Source organism: Antechinus flavipes, chromosome 3, assembly GCF_016432865.1.
Source record: "Antechinus flavipes isolate AdamAnt ecotype Samford, QLD, Australia chromosome 3, AdamAnt_v2, whole genome shotgun sequence".
In the NCBI taxonomy this organism is placed as follows: domain Eukaryota; kingdom Metazoa; phylum Chordata; class Mammalia; order Dasyuromorphia; family Dasyuridae; genus Antechinus; species Antechinus flavipes.
In genome coordinates, this window is record NC_067400.1 from 632,412,712 (window position 1) to 632,436,555 (window position 23,844).

Below are 23,844 nucleotides of genomic sequence, written 5' to 3' on the forward strand. Positions count from 1 at the left end.
GATGGAGGAACTATCCTGCTGGTACATCCTGTGGAGTTTTCATTTTTCATTTAACAGCTTTTGAATTTTCCCATTATTTTCATCAAAACAATCTTGATATTGTGAGTATTCTTCTGCAGATGAGTAAATGCAATACTGCACTCCAAATATCTGAAAGCTGCCAACTCCTTTTTTTCTCCACTGTTGTCAACCATGTGTTGACTCAGCTTTCCAAGTTAGCAACAATTTACACTTGAAGAAGCTACTCTAATTGTGGACATTAAATCTTCTGATAGATATCTTGCCTTGCAACCATTGCTTCTATTGAATATTAATGTTTAGCCTGGAGAGAATAAGTCTGTGATCTGTCCAGCATCCTTATTCACCCATCACCTTTGTTATCTTGTATCCATCTGTCTCTTCTCCTTAAAATCACAGTCTATTAAATGCCAATGTTTGCCTGGAAAATGCATCTATAAAGTCTTATTACATTTAGGTAAACAGAAGAAGAATTTTTTTGGTGAAGATGTCACGAGATACATAAGCCTTTAATAGTAAGTGGCTATTGCTGTTGCTTTTTCAACTCCATTTCTCTCATGTCTGTTAGGCTGAGCCTATTCTAGCATTAAACTCATCCAAGATTATAAACTTGTCTTCTTTTGGCATTTGGATGATAAGGTTCTCCAATGTGTAATAAAATTTTTCTTTGACCTCATCAGTATCCCTCATCATGGGAACACAGATGGGCACACTTTCTTGAAGATGGCAACTGCATTGTCATGAGCCCACCCACTCCAGCTTCAAGGTGCCCCCTTTCATTGTGGCCACTACAGAAAACCATCTCCACCTCCAACTCTGATAAACCAGGCTTCATTTACCAGCCTTGCTTTACTGGGGATTGTTACTCAGGATGTGAGAGCTATTGAGTGCTCTCCCAAGAGCTGCTTGTTTTTCAGGTCTACATGTCATCCATAATCTATGGGTGGGCTCCGTGCCTGTCACTTGCCCTCAACCTGGCTTATCTCATCGACCAAACTGCCTTACTAGGATTACATGAAACATCTTTTTGGAGCCATATGAGAGAGTTGGATGATTCAGTAGACACAGAAAGTAGAAAGCTTCCCTGGAAAGGGCTCAACAGCCACACCAGAGGTACTAGTTTTCCATTTTCCCCAAAACTTGTATACCTGGCACATAGATGTTTAATAAACGTTTATTCCTTCTTTCATCTTCCCATGAAATTTTGCCATTTTTGAGTATTTTTACATGTAAAATAACACTGGTTGTGGCAGAGAAAATTTGAATGAAGAAATTCTACCCTTTGATTCTCTCTCTAAGCAAGAATGCTTATGTAATAATAATTAGATTTTAAACGTAGGAGTAAATTAATATCTCCTAACTTCTATGTGTATCTCTCCTCTGCAATTTAATTTATTTTAATTAAAAGTTATTAGTTAAATAAAAGTTGTTAGTCAACCATAAATCACTCCAAATCCCCAATTAAGAAAATTCCTGGTAGGCAGAGATTGAATTCTCTGACATATTCTACTTCCATAGAAAAGTTCTTACCCGACAATTTGAATAGTTTTAAATGGTTGGGATAATCAATGGACCTGCACCCTTATAAGTGTAGATAATTAACAGATTTTCTTAGCCAAAATCAAAGTATCACTTTTTCCTTTCCAGCTCTTGGACACAAGTCCAGTGAGTATTTGCCATAATGATGTCAAATTTCAAAAGATGATTATACAAATTCTGTTTCAGCATTCACCAATTTGGCTATTTAAAAAAAAAAAAACTTTCTTTTGAGACTTCTGGAAAAGACAAGTTGGAAGAGATTCTGTCCTTTTGTCATACAGAAGAAACTGAAAGGGCAGAAATTCACCACTGGCATATTGATGAGATTTCAAGTGACTGGGCCCTGAGCTTCTTGTTGTCATTGTAACAGACTCAAAGCCCCTTAGTTCCCAGCTGACCTGTGACATGCTCATTATCAGTCCCACTTTTTCTTCTGCTGGTTAAGTGAGGAAGCACAGGAGAAATGGAAGGTTATCCCTCCTGGCTGCTATGGTCCAAAGTGACAAGGGCTTCAGTGTTTACTTCCTTTTTTATGTATGTCCATGTGTTTAATAAATGCAAAATCTAGCATTTATCCACATTGTTTGTGTAATTAATGCTAAAAGGATAAATATTTGGAAAGACTAACCTTTTTACTTTATTCTTTTTTAAAGATTTTTTTAATTGAAACTAAATATAAAAAAAAATAAAATAGAAAAAGACAGAAAAGGAAAAAAACACTCGTTATTCACAGCAAAACAACAGAGAATGCAATATGTATAAAACAATAAATTTCTATTTCAAGAAAGCATGTATAATAGAAAAGATTATAATCACAAATCCTCCTTTTCTTCACTTCCTTTTGTCCTAAGAGAGGCTAACTTTTTAAGGAGATTAAAAAAAAAAAACCCACCCCTCTTTTAGTCAATTGGAACCTTCTAGGGTGAAGGACAAAGGATAAACCTGGACCCTATTGAGATTTCCCAAACACTCACATTCCTTAGACGAATGCAATCTATTCATAAGAAAGAGAATGACTGTCTGGCAGGGACTGAAGTTGCTTTATGCTGGGGTTTTCTGCTGCAATTTTAGTCTGGAGTATTCTGGCCACGCTTTCTATGGCTGGGAACCAGCTCCTCTTCCAGGATCCAAGCTGACATAAGGCCCAGCTCCATACCTCCCTTACACAAGCTCTATTTATCTATGAGAGCTCATGCTAACTTGGTTATATTTACCCTTTTCCACTTTTCACATCACATTATTAATGCTACAAGGTGGAAATCGATGCCCCTCGTATGGGCGAGCCTTTAGCAATGCTGTTCCCTGCACTCTCAATGACACGAGCCTTACCAGGCTTCAGGTTGTAAAGGCAAAGAAAGGCTCTGCATCTTCCCTCTTTAACATGAGTAGCTCCATTTAAGCCAAAGTGCAGGCGTATACTCTCTCATTGTTGCAATACTTTAAAAATCCAAGTACTAGATTAGTATGATATGCAGATTGATAAAGATTCTGGACTGGTTTTCCATATCGTTCTTCAGGGTGTCCCCATTTTACAGAATGAGAAATTGAGTTAAATAGAGGGTAAGTGACCTGTCCAGGATCACATCTAATAAATGTCTAAGACTGGATTTGAACTCAGATCTTCCTATCTCTTTTTTCTCCTAGTGCCTTTTTCTCAATTCCCTTCTTTTTGACCACTTTATGTTTGTGTGACCCTGCTCTTTTGGTTCTCCACTTGTGCATGACTGTTTCTCAGTCTCCACCGAGAGTACCTGATTCCCAGGATTGTCATGTAGATAAAATGAGATGTTTGCAAAGACTTGCAAACCTTAAAGTGCTATAAAAACGCTGAGTATTTTTATATCATTATCATCCTCATCATCACCTGGATCTTCACATCATGCTCATTAATGGTGTATGTACCCCAAACTCCAACCTGGGAACCCCTCCTTCCTCTATTTGCTTTTTAATTTGGAGGGCTCATCACCCCCCATGAGTTCAATTATCATCTCTTCACAGAGGGCTCCTAGTTCTGTAGAGTCTTTCCAGGTCTCTCTCCTGATTTCAATTCCTGGACCTCAAACTGCTTCTTGGTGTCTGACAAACACCGAATACCCCCACAGACAGCTCAGACTCAACATGTCCAAAACACAACTCATTACCTTTCCCCTAAATTCCCCCCTCTTCCAAATTTCCTTATTTCTCTCCAGGCACCACCGAATCTGCAGTCACTGAGCTTCAATCTCCTCACCTCTTAGCTGGACTACGGCAATCTTCCAACTGGGGCTCTCCCCACCACTGTCCATCTCCCAGGCCGCTGCCAAAGTGATTTTCTCAAAGCAAAGGTCGGACGGGTCACTCCTTCCAATATAACCGCCTGTGTTTGGCCCTTACAGCTTTTTGTAACCTAGTCCCTTCCTACCTTCCCTGTCTCCTCCTTCCTTCTCCCCTCCACGAACTCTGCACTCTAGCTCCAACAGCCTGCTTGCAGTTGTTTCCACATGACATCCATCTCCTGTCTCCATGTCTTAGCTCTGACTGTGGGGCATCCTTGGGAGGGTCTGCACCCCACCCCCCACCTCTGCCTGAGTTTAACAGGCTTTCTTCAAAGCTCAGTTCTGATCCCACTCTCCAGTGTCTCCTGCTGGCAACATCTGTCCCTTTTTTAAAAATTATTTTTCATCCACTAGGAATCTATCTTGCACATATTCTTTTTATGTAACGAGACTGTCCCACATATGATAATGTTCGACAAAGCTCCATGTTCATGCACGAATGGGCCCTATGACCAAGCCTCTCCATCCATTCTTACACTGGGACTTTGTCTCCAGTCTAGGGAAGTGATTTCACATCATCTTGCCCTTTGATTTTATTTCTCCTGCTCATCTCCTTGGATTGACAGTATTAAAGAATACTATAGCAAAGGGGTTTTACTGACCATGCAACTTCCTAGGGAAGAAATCGGCCCCTAACTCAGCCTCTTCCTTCTTCCCCATGACACGGCCTCCATTATCCGTGTGGCATTTTCTCCATTATCCACGTGCCACCGCCTCCATTACCCATGTGTGGGAAAAGGTGAAGAACTTACAAATTCTAAAGTAGATCCAGCCTTATAGGCCTCAGTTTCGGCTTCTCCGGAGTCACGTGATTTTAGGTAAGGCCTGGACTATGTGGCTGAAGAAGCTGTACATCACCTTGTCTACTACATCCCACTGACCAACTGGGGGAACAGTAGACTTATGTGACCAATCACAACACACAGAGGGTGGGATTTTGGAGGTTCTTTGTCTGAAATGTATAAAAGCTGTAAGCATTTTCAAGGCTCTGGCCCTCCCTATCCTGCTGTGAAATTTTGCTCGCAGACCAGGATGGGTTTCGCTTCTGGAGATTCTAATAAACAATTCTGCTTTCTATGAGCGATCTCTGTAATAGTCCGTTTGGGTAGGTCTATTTGTCCCAAACACCCATGTGCCACCTGCGCGTTATCCGCCTGCCTCCCCCACTACTGGCAGACTGCACCTGCCGCCCAGGGGCAGCATCCTTCGCAGTCAGGGGCCACCGCACACCCGGAGACTCTGTCAGGGTTCCTGTTGTGGGGCAGCAAGGCCCCTGCCCCTCGGCCACGCCCACCCCTCCTCCCGCCCCCGAGCCCAGCAGCCTTGCCACGCCCCCTGCGGGCAGCACCTCTTCCCTTGCTTCCCCGGGGTCACCAACACAGGAGGCCGTCCCTCCTCTCGGACCGGAGGCCGGGCAGGCGCAGCGCCCCCTCTGGCCACATGAGGCCCTCTATCAGGAGTCGGGGCAGAGCCGGGTGCGGGGAAGGAAAAGGGACTAAGCACTGACGTTGCTGTGTGTCCCGCACAGGGATAGAATCTCATTTGCTTCTCACACCCCCGCGGGAGGCCTGTGGTGTGTGACTCCCATTTCTTACATAGGGAAACTGAGGCTGACGTGAAGGGGCTGGCGCGAGCTCTGATCTTCCCGACTTCCCGCGCTCTGCCCGGCCTCCCTACCCCCTTTCCACACACACCCCAGGACCGCAGCTCAATCGTGCCGGGCGCTTCCACTTCTGCAAAGCGCTTTGCAAAGACCTTTTAGGAAACGGCTTGATAGAAACTGTCCAGAGGACAGAGGAGACCGCAGATCTTCATCAGCCAAGGCCAAGTTTGGTTGGAGGTAAAGTTGGGGGAGGGAAGCCAAGAACAGCCCCAAGGGACAGAAGACTCCCGTGGGTTCAGAAAGCTAAATCCCGCTCAGCCTCCAGTGCGCAGACGCATATCAGACGCACTAAATGAGAACGCGGAGGCCTCTGGGAGATGAAGTCCAGGGATGCACCTGGAGAATCGGCCCAGGCGGGGGAGTCACGCGCCTTCCTACATACGGACTTCAACTCCCAGAATGCAGAGGGAACTGCTTAAGCTCGTCCAGGGCAGAAGTCATTACATCCGATGTATTTTGGGAATCGTCCTTCCGCGTTCCTGCCCGGCTGTTCTTCCGTTCCAGAGAGTGAGGTCTCCCATTGCCCTGAGAGTCCAGACTGTGTGATTAGGCTCTGTGGCGGCTCCGGGAGTGCGCAGGCGCAGCTTTGTCCCTGCACCACCTGGTGGAGATAAGAGGCGGGAGCGCGCCCTGGCGCCCCCTGCAGGTAGGTACTGCCCCAGGATGTGGGTGTGCACACGCATGCACTGTGCACACACAGGCTGGCATATACAGAGCACACGCATGCACTGTGCACACACAGGCTGGCACATACACAGCACACACATGCACTGCACACAGGCTCGCACATACAGAGCACACGCAGGCACGTGGGGGGCCAGAGGAGGGAGGCCGGAGGCTGCTCCTGCCCCTCAGCCTGTTATCTTCCTCTCACACGAAGGGACCCCTTTGCCGTCCGCATTGGACCCCAGCAGCCCCTGGCAGGGGGCTCCCGTCACGGAGGCGGGCGCTGGGTGCCTCGGCCGCTCTTGCTGCGCTTCCGGGCTGGGCAGAGAAGACCCAGGGAGGAGCCCCGAGCGGCAGCCATGGAGAAGTCGGCCTCCCAGGCCCGAGGTGAGCTGGCGGAATCTCGGGGAGCCCGAGGTCAGGTCTTGGCGGGGGGTGGAGGAGGGGGGTCAGTAATGGGGAGACAGAGGAGAGCGGCGGCGCCAAATCTGCCAGCCTGGCCTCCTGCTAGCAGTGCCGGGCAGGGGCGAGCACAGAGCGAGCACCTACTGGAGCCCGGGCGCTGGGCGAGCTCCTGGGGCCGGCCCTTCCCTGGGGGCCCTGCACGGCCCTGTTACTTGGGCCGCCCAGAAGTGGCCGCTCCCCGGGCGCCCGCGCTTAGTCCTTGCCCTGAAACAGCCGCCGTGGGGCCCTTCTCCTCCTCCCGGTAAATGACACGTGTCGGGGCTGGGCCGTCGGTCCCCGGTTTTTACAGTTTGATGCTCCAACCGAGCGAGAGCTTCCCCGGCGTTTGCGCCTCCTCCGGGAAGCGGGGCCGCGGCCCTCGGAAGCGGGGACGGAGACTTCGCGGGCCGCGGCTCCTCGCGCTCGCTATTTGCTGCTGCCGGGCCTGTCCCTCCCTCCCGCCTTCCCTCGTAAATGAGTGACTGGGAAAGAAGCTCTCCCAGCGTGAGGAGAAGGCGGGTGTCCTTCCCATCGTGCTCCCAATGGAAGAGGCGGTGTCCGGGGCCGGCCCTGGTGCCTTCTGGGTACGTCTCTCTGTATAACGGCCTCCGTGCCCTTGTGGCGGCTTGCCTGGGAGGCGGAATTAAGGGATGTCCCGCGACTTCTGAGAGGTAACACAGGACTTTAGAAATAAGCGTGGGCAAAACCCCCCGGGCACAGAGAACTATGGGAAGTTTGAGTCGGTTATGGAGGGAAGATGTAGAAGGGAAAAATGGATAGCACCCAGAGCGGGACCAGCATCGAGCAATTATTGAGCACTTACTGTATAAGAAAAGCAGAAAAGGACAGAATTCACGAAATTCTCGGCCAGGCGAGTAGAGAAGACACGGTGACAGAATCTCAGCGGATGAGCATTTATCCAGGATCTTTTATGTCCCAGGCCCTGTACTGGACAGTGGCAACGGGAAGGCAAAAGTCAGCCCTTGTCCCTGGGTAGCTCAGAGTCCGGTGGGAAACAGCTACAGACAGACGAGGTGAATACACAGTAAATTGGAGATAATCTGTAGAGGGAAGGCATTGCACTTGAGAGAGGATGGGAAGGGTCTTGGAGAAGGTGGACATGAAGCTGGGACTTAAAGGGCCAGGGAGGTCGGTAGTCAGAGCAGGGCTGCATTGGAGGCCAGAGAAAGGGCTCAGACCCAGGAGATGGAGGCTCTTGTTCCTGAGCAGCCAGGAGATCAGTGGCTCAAAGTGTTCAGAATAGATAAAAATCCATGGGACATAGATGAAGGAACGGGTGGTTTTCCAGGTCAGGGATCCTCATGTAAGGTTAATGACCCAGTTTTCTATTTGAGTTTGATACCATGGCCCTGGGTTGTGGCTGAGGCCCGAGGTGAGAGCATCCCCGGGGCTGGGGGACGGGAGATTGTTTAGCACCTGCAGGGGAGGCTGGCTCTCTGCCCTGACCTCTGTCGTTTCATCCAGTTCAGGCTCCCCAGTCCTCTGCCATCCCCCAAGGCTGGAGTGTGGAGGATGAGGAAGCAATGACTTCTGGGTTCCTGTTATCCGGATTCCAGGTGAGCTCAGATTTATCCTCTCTCCTGAAATACCATATCATTGCAGAGTATATACAACCATCGCTGTCTCTTATCATCGATGGTCTCTCTACTTCCAGGTTCCTTCTAGGGCCTCTAGTATCCAGATTCTCTCTGACTACTTTAACATTTGATAGAGAGGTTATAGATCATTTCAGTTGCAACGTAAATTGGCAAGTTTCACAATTAAAGTACAGCATTTGACAAGGATATTTTTTAGCACCAGTGTGCTGGTGAAAGCTGAGTACCTGAATGTGGGCTGAGAATTTACACTGGATAACCTCAAAAGTCCCTTCCTTCTCTTGAGGGATTTTTAAACTTTCCAAATCATATATATGAAAGTAGAACCAATATTGGACAAGATGGCAACCCTTAATAAACATCTGGAGAGAGTCAGAGTTCCATAAGTACCAGAAGACAAAAGGGAAAACCTAAAGCAAAGGAAAAATTGTTGATTATGAGCCTGAAATTCCAGAACAGGCACAGAAAGTTGTCATGTGTAAGAAACAGTAACAAATTCTACTGAGTTCAATGCTGAGTATACATACATACATGTGTGTATATGTATATACATGTATGCAAAAATATAAGCAAAAAGAAAAACATTCCCCAATTTCTAGGGGCTTACATTGCGATGGGGGAGACAAAGCATAGCAAGAAGCTGAATGTGACTCAGAAGCTCAGCTGGTCTGGGCCGTTCTCCAAAACAGAGGCCTTGAAAGCCGCTCACTTGCAGGGCCAGAATGGTGGGGACCATTACAGGTACAGAGAGCTGCAGTGACGAGAGACGCTCTAGGTGACGTGGCAGTGGAGTCACGGTGGCAAAGGCCTCAAAGTCTGTTGGATGGAGAAATCAGCCAGAAATCAGAAATCTTTCTGGGCAGGCGGGAAGCCGAGGGCAGGGGAGTTACTTTTTACACAATCGTGGTTTCTCTTTGTGTCAGTGGCCACGTGTGTCCTGCCTCCATGGGATGTCACGTCATTCAGTCCCTACTCTCCCCACTTTTAGAGTCCGGAGTGGACTGTGCTCCCCAGTGGGCTGAGATGTGAGCAGAATCTATCTGACGTTTCAGGAATCAGTCACATTCAAGGATGTGGTTGTGGAGTTCACCTGGGAGGAGTGGAGAGATCTGGATCCCATGCAGAGAGCCCTGTACAGGCGTGTGATGCTGGAGAACTACGAGAACTTCGTCTTCCTGGGTGAGTCCATTTCTCCCTGTGACCAAAAGTAGTAATAAAAATAACCTGCCCACTGGCTGGGATTCGGTTCTTTGGACATCTGTTAAGCGCCTCCTGTGTGCCCTGCCTGTGCTGAGCAGTGGGGATACACTTAAGAAAAGGAAAGACGGACCCTGCCCTCAAAAGGGACAACTGCAGGGAAAAGGAGGCTGGAGGTTGGGGAGGGAAACTCTCATCATGGTTGTAAGCCAGCTGGGCCACGGAAAGTAAAGGGTGAGCTTGAGCCTCTTGAAGGCAGCTTGGGGAGCCCTCTGTCAGGAAGACCTGGGAACAGAGAGGAGGGGAGGTATTCTGGGATGCCTGGTGGAGTTTGAGCTCATCTAAAGAGCCCAGACTTCCAACCAAGATGGCAGAGAGGACCTACACGTCAATCTAAGTTCCTTCTTGCTCTCAGAATACTTTATTTCATGACAAGGCCTTGGAATTAGTGCTTGACTGAAAAAACCCACAAATAATTATCAACAGAAGATATCCTCGAAATTTGCCAGAATTTTTTTGCTGGAGAGTGGGGGCAGTTAGATCAGGCGCAGACTGAAGGCAGCAAGAGCATGGCTGGAAATGAGAGTACTGAAGGCAGCTCACACTGAGCAGACCAAAGGGGGTGGGGTGTAATCTCAGCCGTTTCTGCAGGGAGAACTTTACCACAGTGTGGCTACTTTTCCCTGGCAGCACACCAGTAGATCAGCAGAGAAGGTATAAACCCAGGAGGTAAAAACTATAACCCCAAAAAGCTAGGGTCTCTTGGGACCTGGCCACACCCACCCAGAGTGACTCAGCACACTCTCAGAGTCTCAAGAGTGTAGCACAGGCATTGCTGTCCTCCCAGTGCCTCACTGCTGCCCCTGCAGTCTGGAGAGGAAGCTTGGTAATACCATCCAGCATCACCTCCCCCCAAAAAAGCAAACTGCATTTGCTTTTTTTGTTAGTTGGTTTTCTTTGATTCTTCTTTGACAAAATGAGCAAAAAATTTAAGTGTACTCTAACAATAGAGAGTTTCTATACTGATAGAGAGCAGACTTTAAACCTTGAGGAGACTAAAAACAGACTGTCTCCAGATGAATCCCCAAAGGGGAATATGATCTGGACCTCAATACACAAGATTCTCATAGAAGAAATTAAAAAGACTCTCACAAAAGAGCTAGAAGAAAAATGGGAAAAGGAAAGAGAAGCTTGCCAAGAGAGTCTGGATAAGTCATCCCACTCATTTAAAGATAGAGTGGATAAAGAAATCAAATCCTTGAAAAACAGAATTAGTGAATTGGAAAAGGTAAACAATTCCAAGGAAAACAGTATCAGTGCATTGGAAAAAAAGAAAATAGCTCTCTGAAAAATAAAATTGGCGAAATGGAAAAAAATTCCATAGTACAAAACAACTCATTTAAAAAGTTAATTAGACAATTAGAAAAAGATTTAAAAGTAAGTGAAGAAAATAATTCATTAAAAATTCAGGGGCAGCTAGGTGGCACAGTGGATAGAGCACCAGCTCTGAACTCAGGAGGACCTGAGTTCAAATCTGATCTCAGACACTTAACACTTCCTAGCTGTGTGACCCTGGGCAAGTCACTTAACCCCAATTGCCTAAACCAAAAATTAAAAAGAAAAACAAAAATTCATTAAAAATCGGAATTGAACAAATGGAATTGAATGACTCAAGGAGACACCAAGAATCAGTAAAGCAAAACCAAAAAAAAATGAAAAAAAATGTCAAATACCTTCTTGGGAAAACAACAGACCTGGAAAATAGATCTAGGAGAGATAATCTGAGAATGATTGGACTTTCTGAAAAATATGATGAAAAAAAAAGAGCCTGGACACTATTTTCCAGGAAATTATCAAAGAGAACTGCCCAGATGTTATAGAAACAGAAGGTAAAATAGACATTCAAAGAATTCATCGATCACCTACTAAAAGGGACCCTAAAATCAGAACTCCAAGAAATATTGTGGCTAAATTCCAGAACTATCAGACCAAGGGAAAAATACTACAAGCTGCTAGGAAAAAACAATTCAAATATAGAGGAGCCACAAAAAGGATTACTCAGGATCTAGCAGCATAGGGCCTGGAATCTGATGTTCTAAAAGGCTAAGGAACTTGATATGCAGTCAAGAATAACATACCCAGCCAAAATGAGCATTTTTTTCCAAGGAAGAAGATGGACATTCAATGAAATAGGTCAAGTTCATCTATTTTTGATGAAAAAACAGGAACTAAACAAAAAGTTTGATCTCCAAATATAGGACTCAAGAGAAACATTAAAAGGTAAAAAGAAATCTTGGGAATGATATTTCTGTTATAAAGATAAATAAAGAACACATGTATAATTTGTTCTAGAAACTAGAGGTGGGAAGGAAATTGTACCAGAAAAAGGGTAAAGTGGGGGTACTGCATCTCATGAAGAGGCAAAGGAAATCTATTCTATCTGAGAGAAAGAAGGGAGGGGGATGAACATAGTGTGTATCTTACTCTCATCAGAACTAGCTTAAAGAGAAAAATATTAGACATATTCAATTTACAGAGAAACTTCTCCCACCTCATTGAAAAGGGGGAGAGGAAAAGTGAAAAGGGAAGGAGTAAACTAAGCAGAAGGGAATACAGAAATTGTGAGGAAAAGGGGTAAGAAAGGGGGAGGAACTCTAAGATGGGGGGAGGGATCCTAAAAAGGGAGGGCCATGAGAAGCAAGTGGTGCTCATACGTTTAATACTGGGGAGGGGGGTAAGAGGGAAAGAAAGGAGAAAAGCATAAGCAGGGATTAACAAGATGGCAAGTAATACAGAATTAGTCATTTTAACCATAAATGTGAAGGGGGTAAACTCCCCATAAAGAGGAAGCGGTTAGCAGACTGAATTAAAAGCCAGAATCCTACAATATGTTATTTACAGGAAACACACTTGAAGCAGGGCGATACATATGGAGTAAAGGTAAAAAGCTGGAGAAGAATCTACTACGCTTCAGGTGAAGTCAAAAGAGCAGGGGTAGCCATCTTGATCTCAGATCAAGCAAAAGCAAAAATTGATCTAATTAAAAGAGATAAGGAAGGGTACTATATCTTGCCAAAGGGTAGCATAGATAATGAAGCAATCTCAGTATTAAACATATATGCACCAAGTGGTATAGCTTCTAAATTCTTAAAGGAGAAATTAAGAGAGCTACAAGAAAAAGTAGCAAAACTATAATATTGGGAGATCTCAACCTTGTACTCTCAGAATTAGATAAATCAAACCACAAAATAAATAAGAAAGAAGTCAAAGAGATAAATAGAATACTAGAAAAGTTAGATATGATAGATCTTTGAAGAAAACTAAGTGTAGTAAGAAAGGAGTACACTTTCTTCTCAGCAGTTCATGGAACCTATACAGAAATTGACCACATATTAGGATGTAAAAACCTCAAATTCAAATGCAGAAAGGCAGAAATAGTAAATGTATCCTTTTCAGCTCATGATGCAATGAAAATTACATTCAGTAACAAGCCAGGGGAAAATAAACCAAAAAATAATTGGAAACTAAATAATCTCATACTAAAGAATGATTGGGTGAAACAGTAAATCATAGACATAATTAATAACTTCACTCAAGAAAATGATAATAATGAGACGTCATACCAAAATGTGTGGGATGCAGCCAAAGTGGTAATAAGGGGAAATTTTATATTTCTAGAGGTCTACTTGCATAAAATAGAGAAAAAGAAGGTCAATGAATTGGGCTTGCAACTAAAAATTCTAGAAAAGGAACAAATTAGAAACCCCCAGTGAAACACTAAACTTGAAATTTTAAAAATAAAAGGAGAGATTAATAAATTTGAAAGTTAAAAAAAAAACTATTGAATTAATTTGTAAAACTAAGGGTTGGTTCTATGAAAAAACCAACAAAATAGATAAAATCTTAGTAAATCTGATTTAAAAAAGGAAAAAGGAAAATCAAATTGTTAGTCTTAAAAATGAAAAGGGAGAACTCTCCATTAACGAAGAGGAAATTAGAGCAATAATTAGGAGTTACTTTGCCCAACTTTATGCCAATAAATTCGATAAATGAAATGGAAGAATACCTTTGAAAATATAGCTTGCCCAGATTAATAGAGGAAGAAGAAAATTGGTTAAACAGTCCCATCTTAGAAAAAGAAATAGAACAAGCTGTTAATCAACTCCCTAAGAAAAAATCCCCAGGACCAGATGGATTTACATGTGAATTCTACCAAACATTTAAAGAACAATTAACTCTAATACTATATGAATTATTTGAAAAAATAGGGATTAAAGAAGTCCTACCAAATTCTCTTTATGACATGGTACTGATCTAAGTTGGGTAGGTTGAAAACGGAGAAAGAAAATTATAGACCAATCTCCCTAATGAATATTGATGCAAATATCTTAAATTAAATATTAGCAAAAAGATTACAGAAAATCATCCCCAAGATAATACACTATGACCAAGTATGATTTATAACAGGAATGCAGGGCTGGTTCAATATTAGGAAAACTATTAGCATAATTGACTATATCAATAACCAAATTAACAAAAACCATATGATCATCTCAATAGATGCAGAAAAAGCATTTGATAAAAGTTCAACATCCATTCCTAATAAAAATACTTGAGAGTATAGGAATAAATGGACTTTTTATTAAAATAGTCAGGAGCCTCTATATAAAACCATCAGTAAGCATCATGTGTAATGGGGATAAACTGGAACCATTCCTAGTAAGATCAGGAGTGAAACAAGGTTGCCCACTATCACCATTATTATTCAATATTGTATTAGAAATGCTATAAGAGTTGAAAAAGAGATGAAAGGAATTAGAGTAGGTAATGAGGAAACCAAATTATTACTCTTTGCAAATGATATGATGGTATACTTAGAAAACCCCAGAGATTCTACTAAAAAGTTATTAGAAATAATTCACAACTTTAGCAAAGTGGCAGGATTCAAAATAAATCCACATAAATCCTCAGCATTTTTATACATCACTAACAATATCCAACAGCAAGAGATACAAAGAGAATCCATTCAAAATAATTGTCAATAGCAGTTGGGCTTGGGAATCCATCTACCAAAGGAAAGTCAGGAACTATATGAACAAAATTACAAAACACTTTCCACACAAATAAAGTCAGATTTAAATAATTGGAAAAATATTAAGTGCTCTTGGATAGGTCGAGTGAATATAATAAAGATGACAATACTACCTAGACTAATCTATTTATTTAATGCTATACCAATCAGACTCCCAAGAAACTATTTTAATGATCTAGAAAAAATAAAAACAAAATTCATATGAAAGAACAAAAGGTCAAGAATTTCAAGGGAACTAATAAAAAAAAATCAAATGAAGGCAGCCTAGCTATACCTGATCTAAAACTATATTATAAAGCAGCGGTCCCCCAAACCATTTGGTATTTGCTCAGAAATTGATTAATCGATCAGTAGAATAGGTTAGGTTCACAGGACAAAATACTCAATAACTATAGCAATCTAGTGTATAGACAAACCCAAAGATCCCAACTTTTGGGATAAGTATTCACTATTTGAGAAAAACTGCTGGGAAAACTGGAAATTAGTATGGCAGAAACTAGGCATAGACTCACACTTAACACCGTACCCCAAGATAAGACCAAAAAGAAAAAATAAGACCATGATTTAGGTATAAAGAACGAGAGTATAAATAAATTAGAGGAAAATAAGATAGTTTACCTCTCAAGACTTGTGGAGGAGGAAGGAATCTGTGACCAAAGAAGAACTAGAGAAGATTATTGATCATAAAATAGAAAATTTTGATTATATCAAATTAAAAAGCTTTTGTCCAAACAAAACTAATGCAAACAAGATTAGAAGGGAAGCAATAAACTGGGAAAACATCTTTACAGTTAAAGGTTCTGATAAAGCCCTGATTTCCAAAATATTTAGAGAATTGACTCTAATTTTTAAGAAATCAAGCCATTCTCCAATTGATAAATGGTCAAAGGATATGAACAGACAATTTTCAGATGATCAAATTCAAACTATTTCTGCTCATATGAAAGTGTGTTCCAAATCCCTATTGATCAGAGAAATGCAAATAAATTAAGACAACTCTGAGATATCACTACACACCTGTCAGATTGGCTAAGATGACAGGAAAAAATAATGATGAATGTTGGAGGGGATGTGGGAAAACTGGGACACTGATACATTATTGGTGGAGTTGGGAACTGATCCAATCATTCTGGAGAGCAAATAGGAACTATTCCTAAAGGGATATCAAACTGTGCATACTCTTTGATCCAGCAGAGTTGATACTGGGCTTGTATCCCAAAGAGACCTTAAAGGAGGGAAAGGGACCCACATGTTCAAAAATGTTTGTGGCAGCCTTGTTTGTAGTAGCAAGAAACTGGAAAAACCAACAAAACCCAACAGCAAGAGATACAAAGAGAAATTCCATTCAGAATAACTGTTGATACCATAAAATATTTGGGAATCTATCTACCAAAGGAAAGTCAGGAATTATATGAGCAAAATTATAAAAAAGTCTCCACACAAATAAAGTCAGACTTAAATAATTGGAAAAATATTAAGTGCTCTTGGATCGGCCGAGCGAACATAATAAAGATGACCATACTCCCTAAACTAATCTATTTATTTAGTGCTATACCAATCAGACTTCCAAGAAAATATTTTATTGATCTAGAAAAAATAACAACAAAATTCATATGGAACAATAAAAAGTCGAGAATCTCAAGGGAATTAATGAAAAAAAAATCAAATGAAGGTGGCCTAGCTGTACCTGATCTAAAATTATATTATAAAGCAGCAGTCACCAAAACCATTTGGTATTGGCTAAGAAATAGATTAGTGGATCAGTGGAAAAGGCTAGGCTCACAAGACAGAATAGTCAATTATAGCAATCTAGTGTTTGACAAACCCAAAGCCCCTAACTTCTGGGAAAAGAATTCATTATTTGATAAAAACTGCTGGGATAATTGGAAATTAGTATGGCAGAAATTAGGCATGGACCCACACTTAACACCATATACCAAGATAAGATCAAAATGGGTCTATGACCTAGGCATAAAGAACGAGACTATAAATAAATTAGAGGAACATAGAATAGTTTATCTCTCAGACTTGTGGAGGAGAAAGAAATTTGTGACCAAAGATGAACTAGAGACCATTACTGATCACAGAATAGAAAATTTCGATTACATCAAATTAAAAAGCTTTTGTACAAATAAAACTAATGCAAACAAGATTAGAAGGGAAGCAACAAACTGGGAAAACATTTTCACAGTTAAAGGTTCTGATAAAGGCCTCATTTCCAAAATATATAGAGAACTGACTCAAATTTATAAGAAATCAAGCCATTCTCCAATTGATAAATGGTCAAAGGATATGAACAGACAATTTTCAGAGGATGAGATTGAAACTATTACCACTCATATGAAAGAGTGTTCCAAATCATTATTGATCAGAGAAATGCAAATTAAGACAACTCTGAGATACCACTACACACCTGTCAGATTGGCTAAGATGACAGGAAAAAATAATGATGAATGTTGGAGGGGATGCGGGAAAACTGGGACACTAATGCATTGTTGGTGGAGTTGTGAACGAATCCAACCATTCTGGAGAGCAATCTGGAATTATGCCCAAAAAATTATCAAATTGTGCATACCCTTTGATCCAGCAGTGTTTCTATTGGGCTTATATCCCAAAGAAATACTAAAGAAGGGAAAGGGACCTGTATGTGCCAAAATGTTTGTAGCAGCCCTGTTTGTAGTGGCTAGAAACTGGAAAATGAATGGATGCCCATCAATTGGAGAATGTCTGGGTAAATTGTGGTATATGAATGTTATGGAATATTATTGTTCTGTAAGAAATGACCAGCAGGATGAATACAGAGAGGCTTGGAGAGACCTACATGAACTGATGCTAAGTGAAATGAGCAGAACCAGGAGATCATTATACACTTCGACAACGATATTGTATGAGGACATATTTTGATGGAAGTGGATTTCTTTGACAAAGAGACCTGAGTTTCAATTGATAAATGACGGACAAAAGCAGCTACACCCAAAGAAAGAACACTGGGAAACGAATGTGAACTATCTGCATTTTTGTTTTTCTTCCCGGATTATTTATACCTTCTGAATCCAATTCTCCCTACGCAACAAGAGAACTGTTCGGTTCTGCAAACATATATTGTATCTAGGATATACTGCAACATATCCAACATATAAAGGACTGCTTGCCATCTAGGGGAGGGGGTGGAGGGAGGGAGGGGAAAAAAAAATCGGAACAGAAATGAGTGTCAATATAATGTAATTATTAAATAAAAATTAAAAAAAAAAAAAAAGAAACTGGAAAATGAATAGATGCCCATTAGCTGGAGAATGGCTGAATAAATTATGATATGTGAATGTTATGGAATATTATTGTTCTGTAAGAAATGACCAGCCGGATGAATACAGAGAGGCTTGGAGAGATTTATATGAACTGATGTTGAGTGAAATGAGCAGAACCAGGAGCTCATTATACACATCAACAACAATACTGTATGAGGATGTATTCTGATGGAAGTGGATTTCTTTGACAAAGAGAAGATCTGATTCAGTTCCAATTGATCAATGATGGACAGAATCAGCTACACCCAGAGAAGGAACACTGGAAAATGAATGTGGACCACTTGCATTTTTGTTTTTCTTCCTAGGGTATTTTTGCCTTCTGAATCCGATTTTTCTTGTGCAACAAGAGAACTGTACAGATCTGCACACATATATTGTATCTAGGATATACTATAACATAAAGTTATAATTGTAAAATAATAATAATAATAATATTTTAAAAAAAGATCCCAGACTGTGCGCCATGTGGCAGGGAGCCCTTCACAGCCCCAGTCAGGATGTTTCCCTTTCCTGTCTTCCATAGCTCACTCATGCTAGCTCTGAGGGAAAGCTTCCAGAATTTTTTCTTCACAAGAAAGATACAAAGTAACATCCCAGGGAATTGGGGTGCTTCCTACAGGAAACCTTCCCTGACCCCCTCCAAACATTTCTTGGGGCCCTTTGCTCGGAGTCCTGCTCTGTACGGATCTCACTCTTCCCAGACTGAAGCTCCCTGCCATGAAGCACGGGCGACTACATTTGTACCTCCTCTGAACAGTTTGCTGTACAGAGGAGCCATTTACTGGGTGCTCCTGCACTAAAACTTGTAGGGGACACAGCTCTGGAGTGAGTCAGGGCCCAGAAGATCCTTGACTACGTTGGCGTATGGCCGAGTCCAGGAGGATGAAGTCCGGCAGGATCTGTATAGTGGGAAGGTCTGGGGTGACTACAGCTTGTCCAGAGAAGTTTCAGGTTTTTAATGGAGGCACCTATGGGAGGGGGAGAGGCAGGACTTCCACGAATAAGGCCCTGATAGTCCCTGTCTCCTTCACCCTCAGAGACTGGGACACAGAGAAGGTCTAAGGGGGTCTCTGTCATCCTGGGATCATTTAGAGAAGGCTTGAGAGGAGCATGATAGTTCTGTCCAAGGGCAAAACACAGAGGGCCAGAGATGAGGGGAAAAGCTCTGATGTCCACAATAGTCCTGCCCGGCCAGCTGCCCCAAAGGTCGGGGCTTCCTCCCGAGGTCGAGGCGCTTTCTCCAGGCGGGATGTGGGGAGGGGGAGTCCTTTCTGGGGGGATCACTCACAGAGACCTTGAGCTCCTCTCCAAAGCCAGGATTCTGTGAGAGCCCCAGAGGTGTCAGAGGTCTGTTCTAACTCTTAGGATGGTCAGGTAAACAGAGATCCATTCTTCCTCAGGATTCAGCACTGAGCTTCCTTCGGAGACCCTCGTACACCTGTCCTTTCTCAACCACCCTGCTTTGCATGAAGAAAACAGAATTCTGAGCTATCTTTCAGCCCCCATGACTTCCTCTTCTGTTCTGGTCAATAGGATTGCCCGTTTCCAACCTGGACATGACCTCTCTGTTGGAGAGAGGAGAGGCACCTTGGATGCCCAAGGGAGAAGAACCAAGAAGGCACTGCCCAGGTGAGTGGGTGACGAGATGCCCCATGAGCCCTTTGCGAGAACAGGCTCAGCTGACCTGTGCTGGATGGAGACTTCCCAAAGTCCCTCTGCAGCCTCGTACTGAAGGATCGGGAGCTCCCTTTTTCACTGGAACAATTCCCTTTGGGGATAGCTTTCTCTCCTTATCTAACTCTCTCAGACGTTTAAAAAAAAACAAACAAGATATAAAACGTTTGAAAAAGGCATTTGTAGATATGAATATTTTTGTTAATGGCAGGGAATTTAAGATGAATTTTAAAACCAATAAAAGAAAGAAAACTTTTTTTTCCCCTGAGATGCCATCAAGGATCCTAAAATCCCATTATAATCTAATCTCTGATTTTGTCCTTCCAGCTGTCATCTTCCTTATGGTCATCAATTTTCTTTAATTATTAGTACTCATCAAAGTTCCTGCCTGTAACAAGTAGCCCCAGAATTCATACTCCAATAGAAAAAGAACTGGGGGAAATTGTGATGGAAAAATGATTTTCCATTTCTCCCTCTAATCCTCTATCATTTGGGTTTTTTTCCTGTCCAATATCTTTGAGAATTTTAATTTTAAAATTTCCTGAACTATTTTAGACTCCGAAGCTCAATAATCCTTTTTTTTTTCTTTTTCTTTTTTTTTTTAATATCTTTTTATTGATAGAATGCAAGCCAGGGTAATTTTTTACAGCATTATCCCTTGCACTCATTTCTGTTCCAATTTTTCCCCTCCCTCCCTCCACCCCTTCCCTCAGATGGCAAGCAGTCCTTTACATGTTGAATAGGTTGCAGTATATCCTGGATACAATATGTGTGTGCAGAACTGAACAGTTTTCTTGTTGCACAGGGAGAATTGAATTCAGAAGGTATAAATAACCCGGGAAGAAAAACAAAAATGCAAGCAGTTTATATTCATTTCCCAGTGTTCTTTCTCTGGGTGTAGCTGCGAAGCTCAATAATTCTTAAAAGTTTCTCCAATTGCTCAACCAGAGACATCCCTTTTGTGTGCTTAAGTCCATTTTCCCGTTGGTTGGTTTTCCCTATTCCCTTCTGGTTTCCAATTGTTCTGATGTCGAGAAGATGATTCTGTTTTTCACTGAGAGTACTGATTCCCGTGCTAGTGCTATTGAAATGTTGGTTTATTTCGCATTTCTTCCTAATGGCAAGGTGCTCTTCGATGCTTTCCTCAACTCCCTGATTTTAATTCCCTATAAACAGGGCTTGTTCTTCCTGGGCATTGAACATCATTCGCCTTTATACAAAAGATAGAAGGTAGAATTTGCTACAAAACACTCTTCTTTCTCCTAGCAAATAAAACTATGATTAGCAATTGAAAAAGTAAATGTTTATTGATCTCTTATTTTTACACCACTTAAGCTTCTCCTGTATGTCCCCTAGGGCCCTCCCCAAAATCAGTCAGTGAGAAGGGTGAGTGTATGGTGTGTGTGTGTGTGTGTGTGTGTGTGTGTGTGTGTTGTGTGTGTGTGTGTGTGTGTTATGGGGGAAGGGAGAAGAACCAGCAAAACCACTGCTGAGTGACTTTTAAATTTTTCTTTCAGATTTCCATACTCAGGAGACCAGATGTGAAACTCAGGGATCAGGATGGTCGCAGGCCATTAGCACAGGAGCAGCGTCTAAGAAAAGACTAAAAGCAGAAAATTCCCAGCTTTATCAAATGGGAGAAATTGGAGAATATGATGCTGTTTTAGAGAGAGGTTCCAGAAGAGTAGCAGGAGCTCACAGGACAGCTTTTAATAGCATGAGCCTATCTCAGGGTAATACTTTCAGGAGAAGCTTTAGTCCAGGGTCTGGACTGGCTACACCATGGAGTAGTGGTATGAGGAAAAGTCCCCATAAACATAAGACACTTGGTAAGAGCTTCCAAGGGATTTCCGATCTAATTAAATGTTCTACAGTCTCCATCGGGAAGAACCATTCTAAATATAACATTTGCAGGAAGCCCTTCAGCTACCACTCGGATTTACTTAAGTTTCACAGACTCCATGCTGGAGAAAAGCTACATGAATACAGCGAAAGTGGAAACACCTTCGGCAGAAGATCAAACCTTCCTGAACATCAGAGAATTCATGCCGTAGAGAAACCCTGTGAAAGTGGTAAATGTGGCAAAGACTCCATCAGTAAGAGACCTTTGGTTCATCATGAAGGCATCCACACGAAAGAGAAACCCTTTGTCTGTAATGACTGTGGGAAAGCCTTCAGCAAGAAGGGACACCTCATTATCCACGAGAGGATTCACACTGGAGAGAAACCTTTTGAGTGTAACCACTGTGGGAAAGCCTTCAGCAAGAAGGGACATCTCATTAGCCACAAAAGAACTCACACTGGAGAGAAACCCTTTGAATGTATCGAATGTGGAAAAGCCTTTATCCAGAGGGGAGACCTTAACAGACATCAGAGAACGCACACAGGGGTGAAACCCTTTGAATGTAATGAATGTGGCAAAACCTTCACGGAGAAGGGAGCTCTGATTAGACACCAGAGAACTCATACTGGACTGAAACCTTTTGAATGCAGTGAGTGTGGCAAAGCCTTCAGTGCAAAGGGAACCCTTATTATACATCAGAGAACTCATACTGGAGTGAAACCCTTTGAATGCAATGAATGTGGGAAAGCCTTCACAGAAAAAGGAGCCCTTATTAGACATCAGCGAACTCATACTGGAGTAAAACCCTTTGAGTGTAATGAATGTGGCAAAACCTTTATTGACAGCGGAAGCCTTATTCGACATCAAATAACTCACACTGGAGTGAAACCTTTTGGATGTAATGAATGTGGGAAAGCCTTCAGCCAGAAAGTACATCTTATTAAACACCAGTTAACTCATACTGGAGTGAAACCCTTCAGTTGTAATGAATGCGGAAAAGCCTTTACTTTGAAGGGTCTCCTTGAAAGACATCAAAAAACTCATAGTGGAGTGAAACCTTTTGGATGTAATGAATGTGGGAAAGCCTTTACCTTGAAGGGACATCTTGAAAGACATCAAATAACTCACACTGGAGTGAAACCTTTTGGATGTAATGAATGTGGGAAAGCCTTTGGCCAGAAAGTACACCTTGTTGAACACCAGTTAACTCATACTGGAGTGAAACCCTTCAGTTGTAATGAATGTGGAAAAGCCTTTAGTTTGAAGGGACACCTTGGAAGACATCAGAAAACTCATACTGGAGAGAAACCTTTTGAATGTAATGAATGTGGGAAAGCTTTCAGTCAGAGGGAAACACTTATTAGACATCAGAAAACTCATACTGGAGAGAAACCTTTTGAATGTAACGAATGTGGGAAAGCCTTCAGTGAGAGGAGAACACTTATTAGACATCAGAGCATTCATACTGGGGTGAAACCCTTCCAGTGTAATGAATGTGCTAAAGCCTTCTCTCGGAAAGATGAACTCATTAACCATCAGAGAACTCATACTGGAGAGAAACCCTTTGAATGTAACCAGTGTGGGAAAACCTTCAGTCAAAAAATAAACCTTGTTAACCCTTGGATGTTAACTCATACTTGCATGTTCTATCCTCCCAATACAACATGGTTAACTTCTCAGCATTAGTGGACACCCTACTTACGTATGACTTATTGTCCTGATGAAAACCCCTGTATGTTTAACATGGGACAGTCATAGGAAACATTAGTGAATTAATGTGAAAGATGCTAAAGAATAGTTGGGTAGATATAATTATAAAAGGAATAGTCATCTTTTGTAGAATACCGCAGATACGAGCTGATAGTGAATGTCACTAGCCACCATATTGTTTGGAGTTCTCAGAGAGTTTTTTAAAACACTGTTCTTCCTTGACAGTCTTTGCTGCAACATACTAAAGATGCCATTAGGTGACAGTACAGCTTCTTAAATTTGTGGATCAAGTGGGCTTGATTTTTGTTTTTTAGTTAAACATTCTGGCAAAACCACTGAAATTTCTTAAACTAGTTCAGTTCTCTCTTTTTTTTTCTTTTCATTTCAAAATTACTCATTTACAAGAACATTTAAATTTTAAAAGCATTACCATATCAGGAAAAGTAATCTTTATTTACATTTTGTTAAATAAAGCATATGTATATTTACTTTGACAAGCTGGTAACAAATCACTTTGTTCGCTTTTTTATTGCCTTCTGAAGTCCTTTTTTCATGTGTTTTTCAATGATTTTGGTGTTTACACAAAATCTAAGTATATATGTTTTTTCTTCCTCTGTATTTCCACTCTTGTTATCATTTCAGAAAAATCTTGCTTATCACTTCAAGATTCAATGATAGAATAACATATAGTCCTTAGAATTAAAAATAAATAAATAAACCTACTTTTAAAAACCTCACATTTTTAATAACTTACTACCAGAT

The 23,844-nt window shown here is 42.0% G+C and overlaps 1 protein-coding gene across 5 annotated transcripts in view; it reads left to right on the top strand.

Annotated features, from left to right (window-relative positions):
- The window catches only part of LOC127556800 (zinc finger protein 260-like), a 48,645-nt gene extending 25,066 nt beyond the window's left edge, over nt 1–23,579 (top strand). For 2 of the 5 annotated variants that reach the window (XM_051990240.1, XM_051990236.1), the window contains 3 exons: nt 9,314–9,440; nt 19,389–19,484; nt 21,047–23,579. In XM_051990240.1, the coding sequence (XP_051846200.1) occupies nt 9,314–9,440; nt 19,389–19,484; nt 21,047–23,058 (2,235 nt within the window). In that variant the 3' untranslated portion in view covers nt 23,059–23,579. Of the gene's footprint in view, nt 1–8,038; nt 8,223–9,313; nt 9,441–19,388; nt 19,485–21,046 lie in introns of all 5 variants that reach the window. The other 3 variants (XM_051990241.1, XM_051990239.1, XM_051990238.1) reach the window with 3 other exon arrangements.
- Nucleotides 23,580–23,844: the final 265 nt, after the last annotated feature.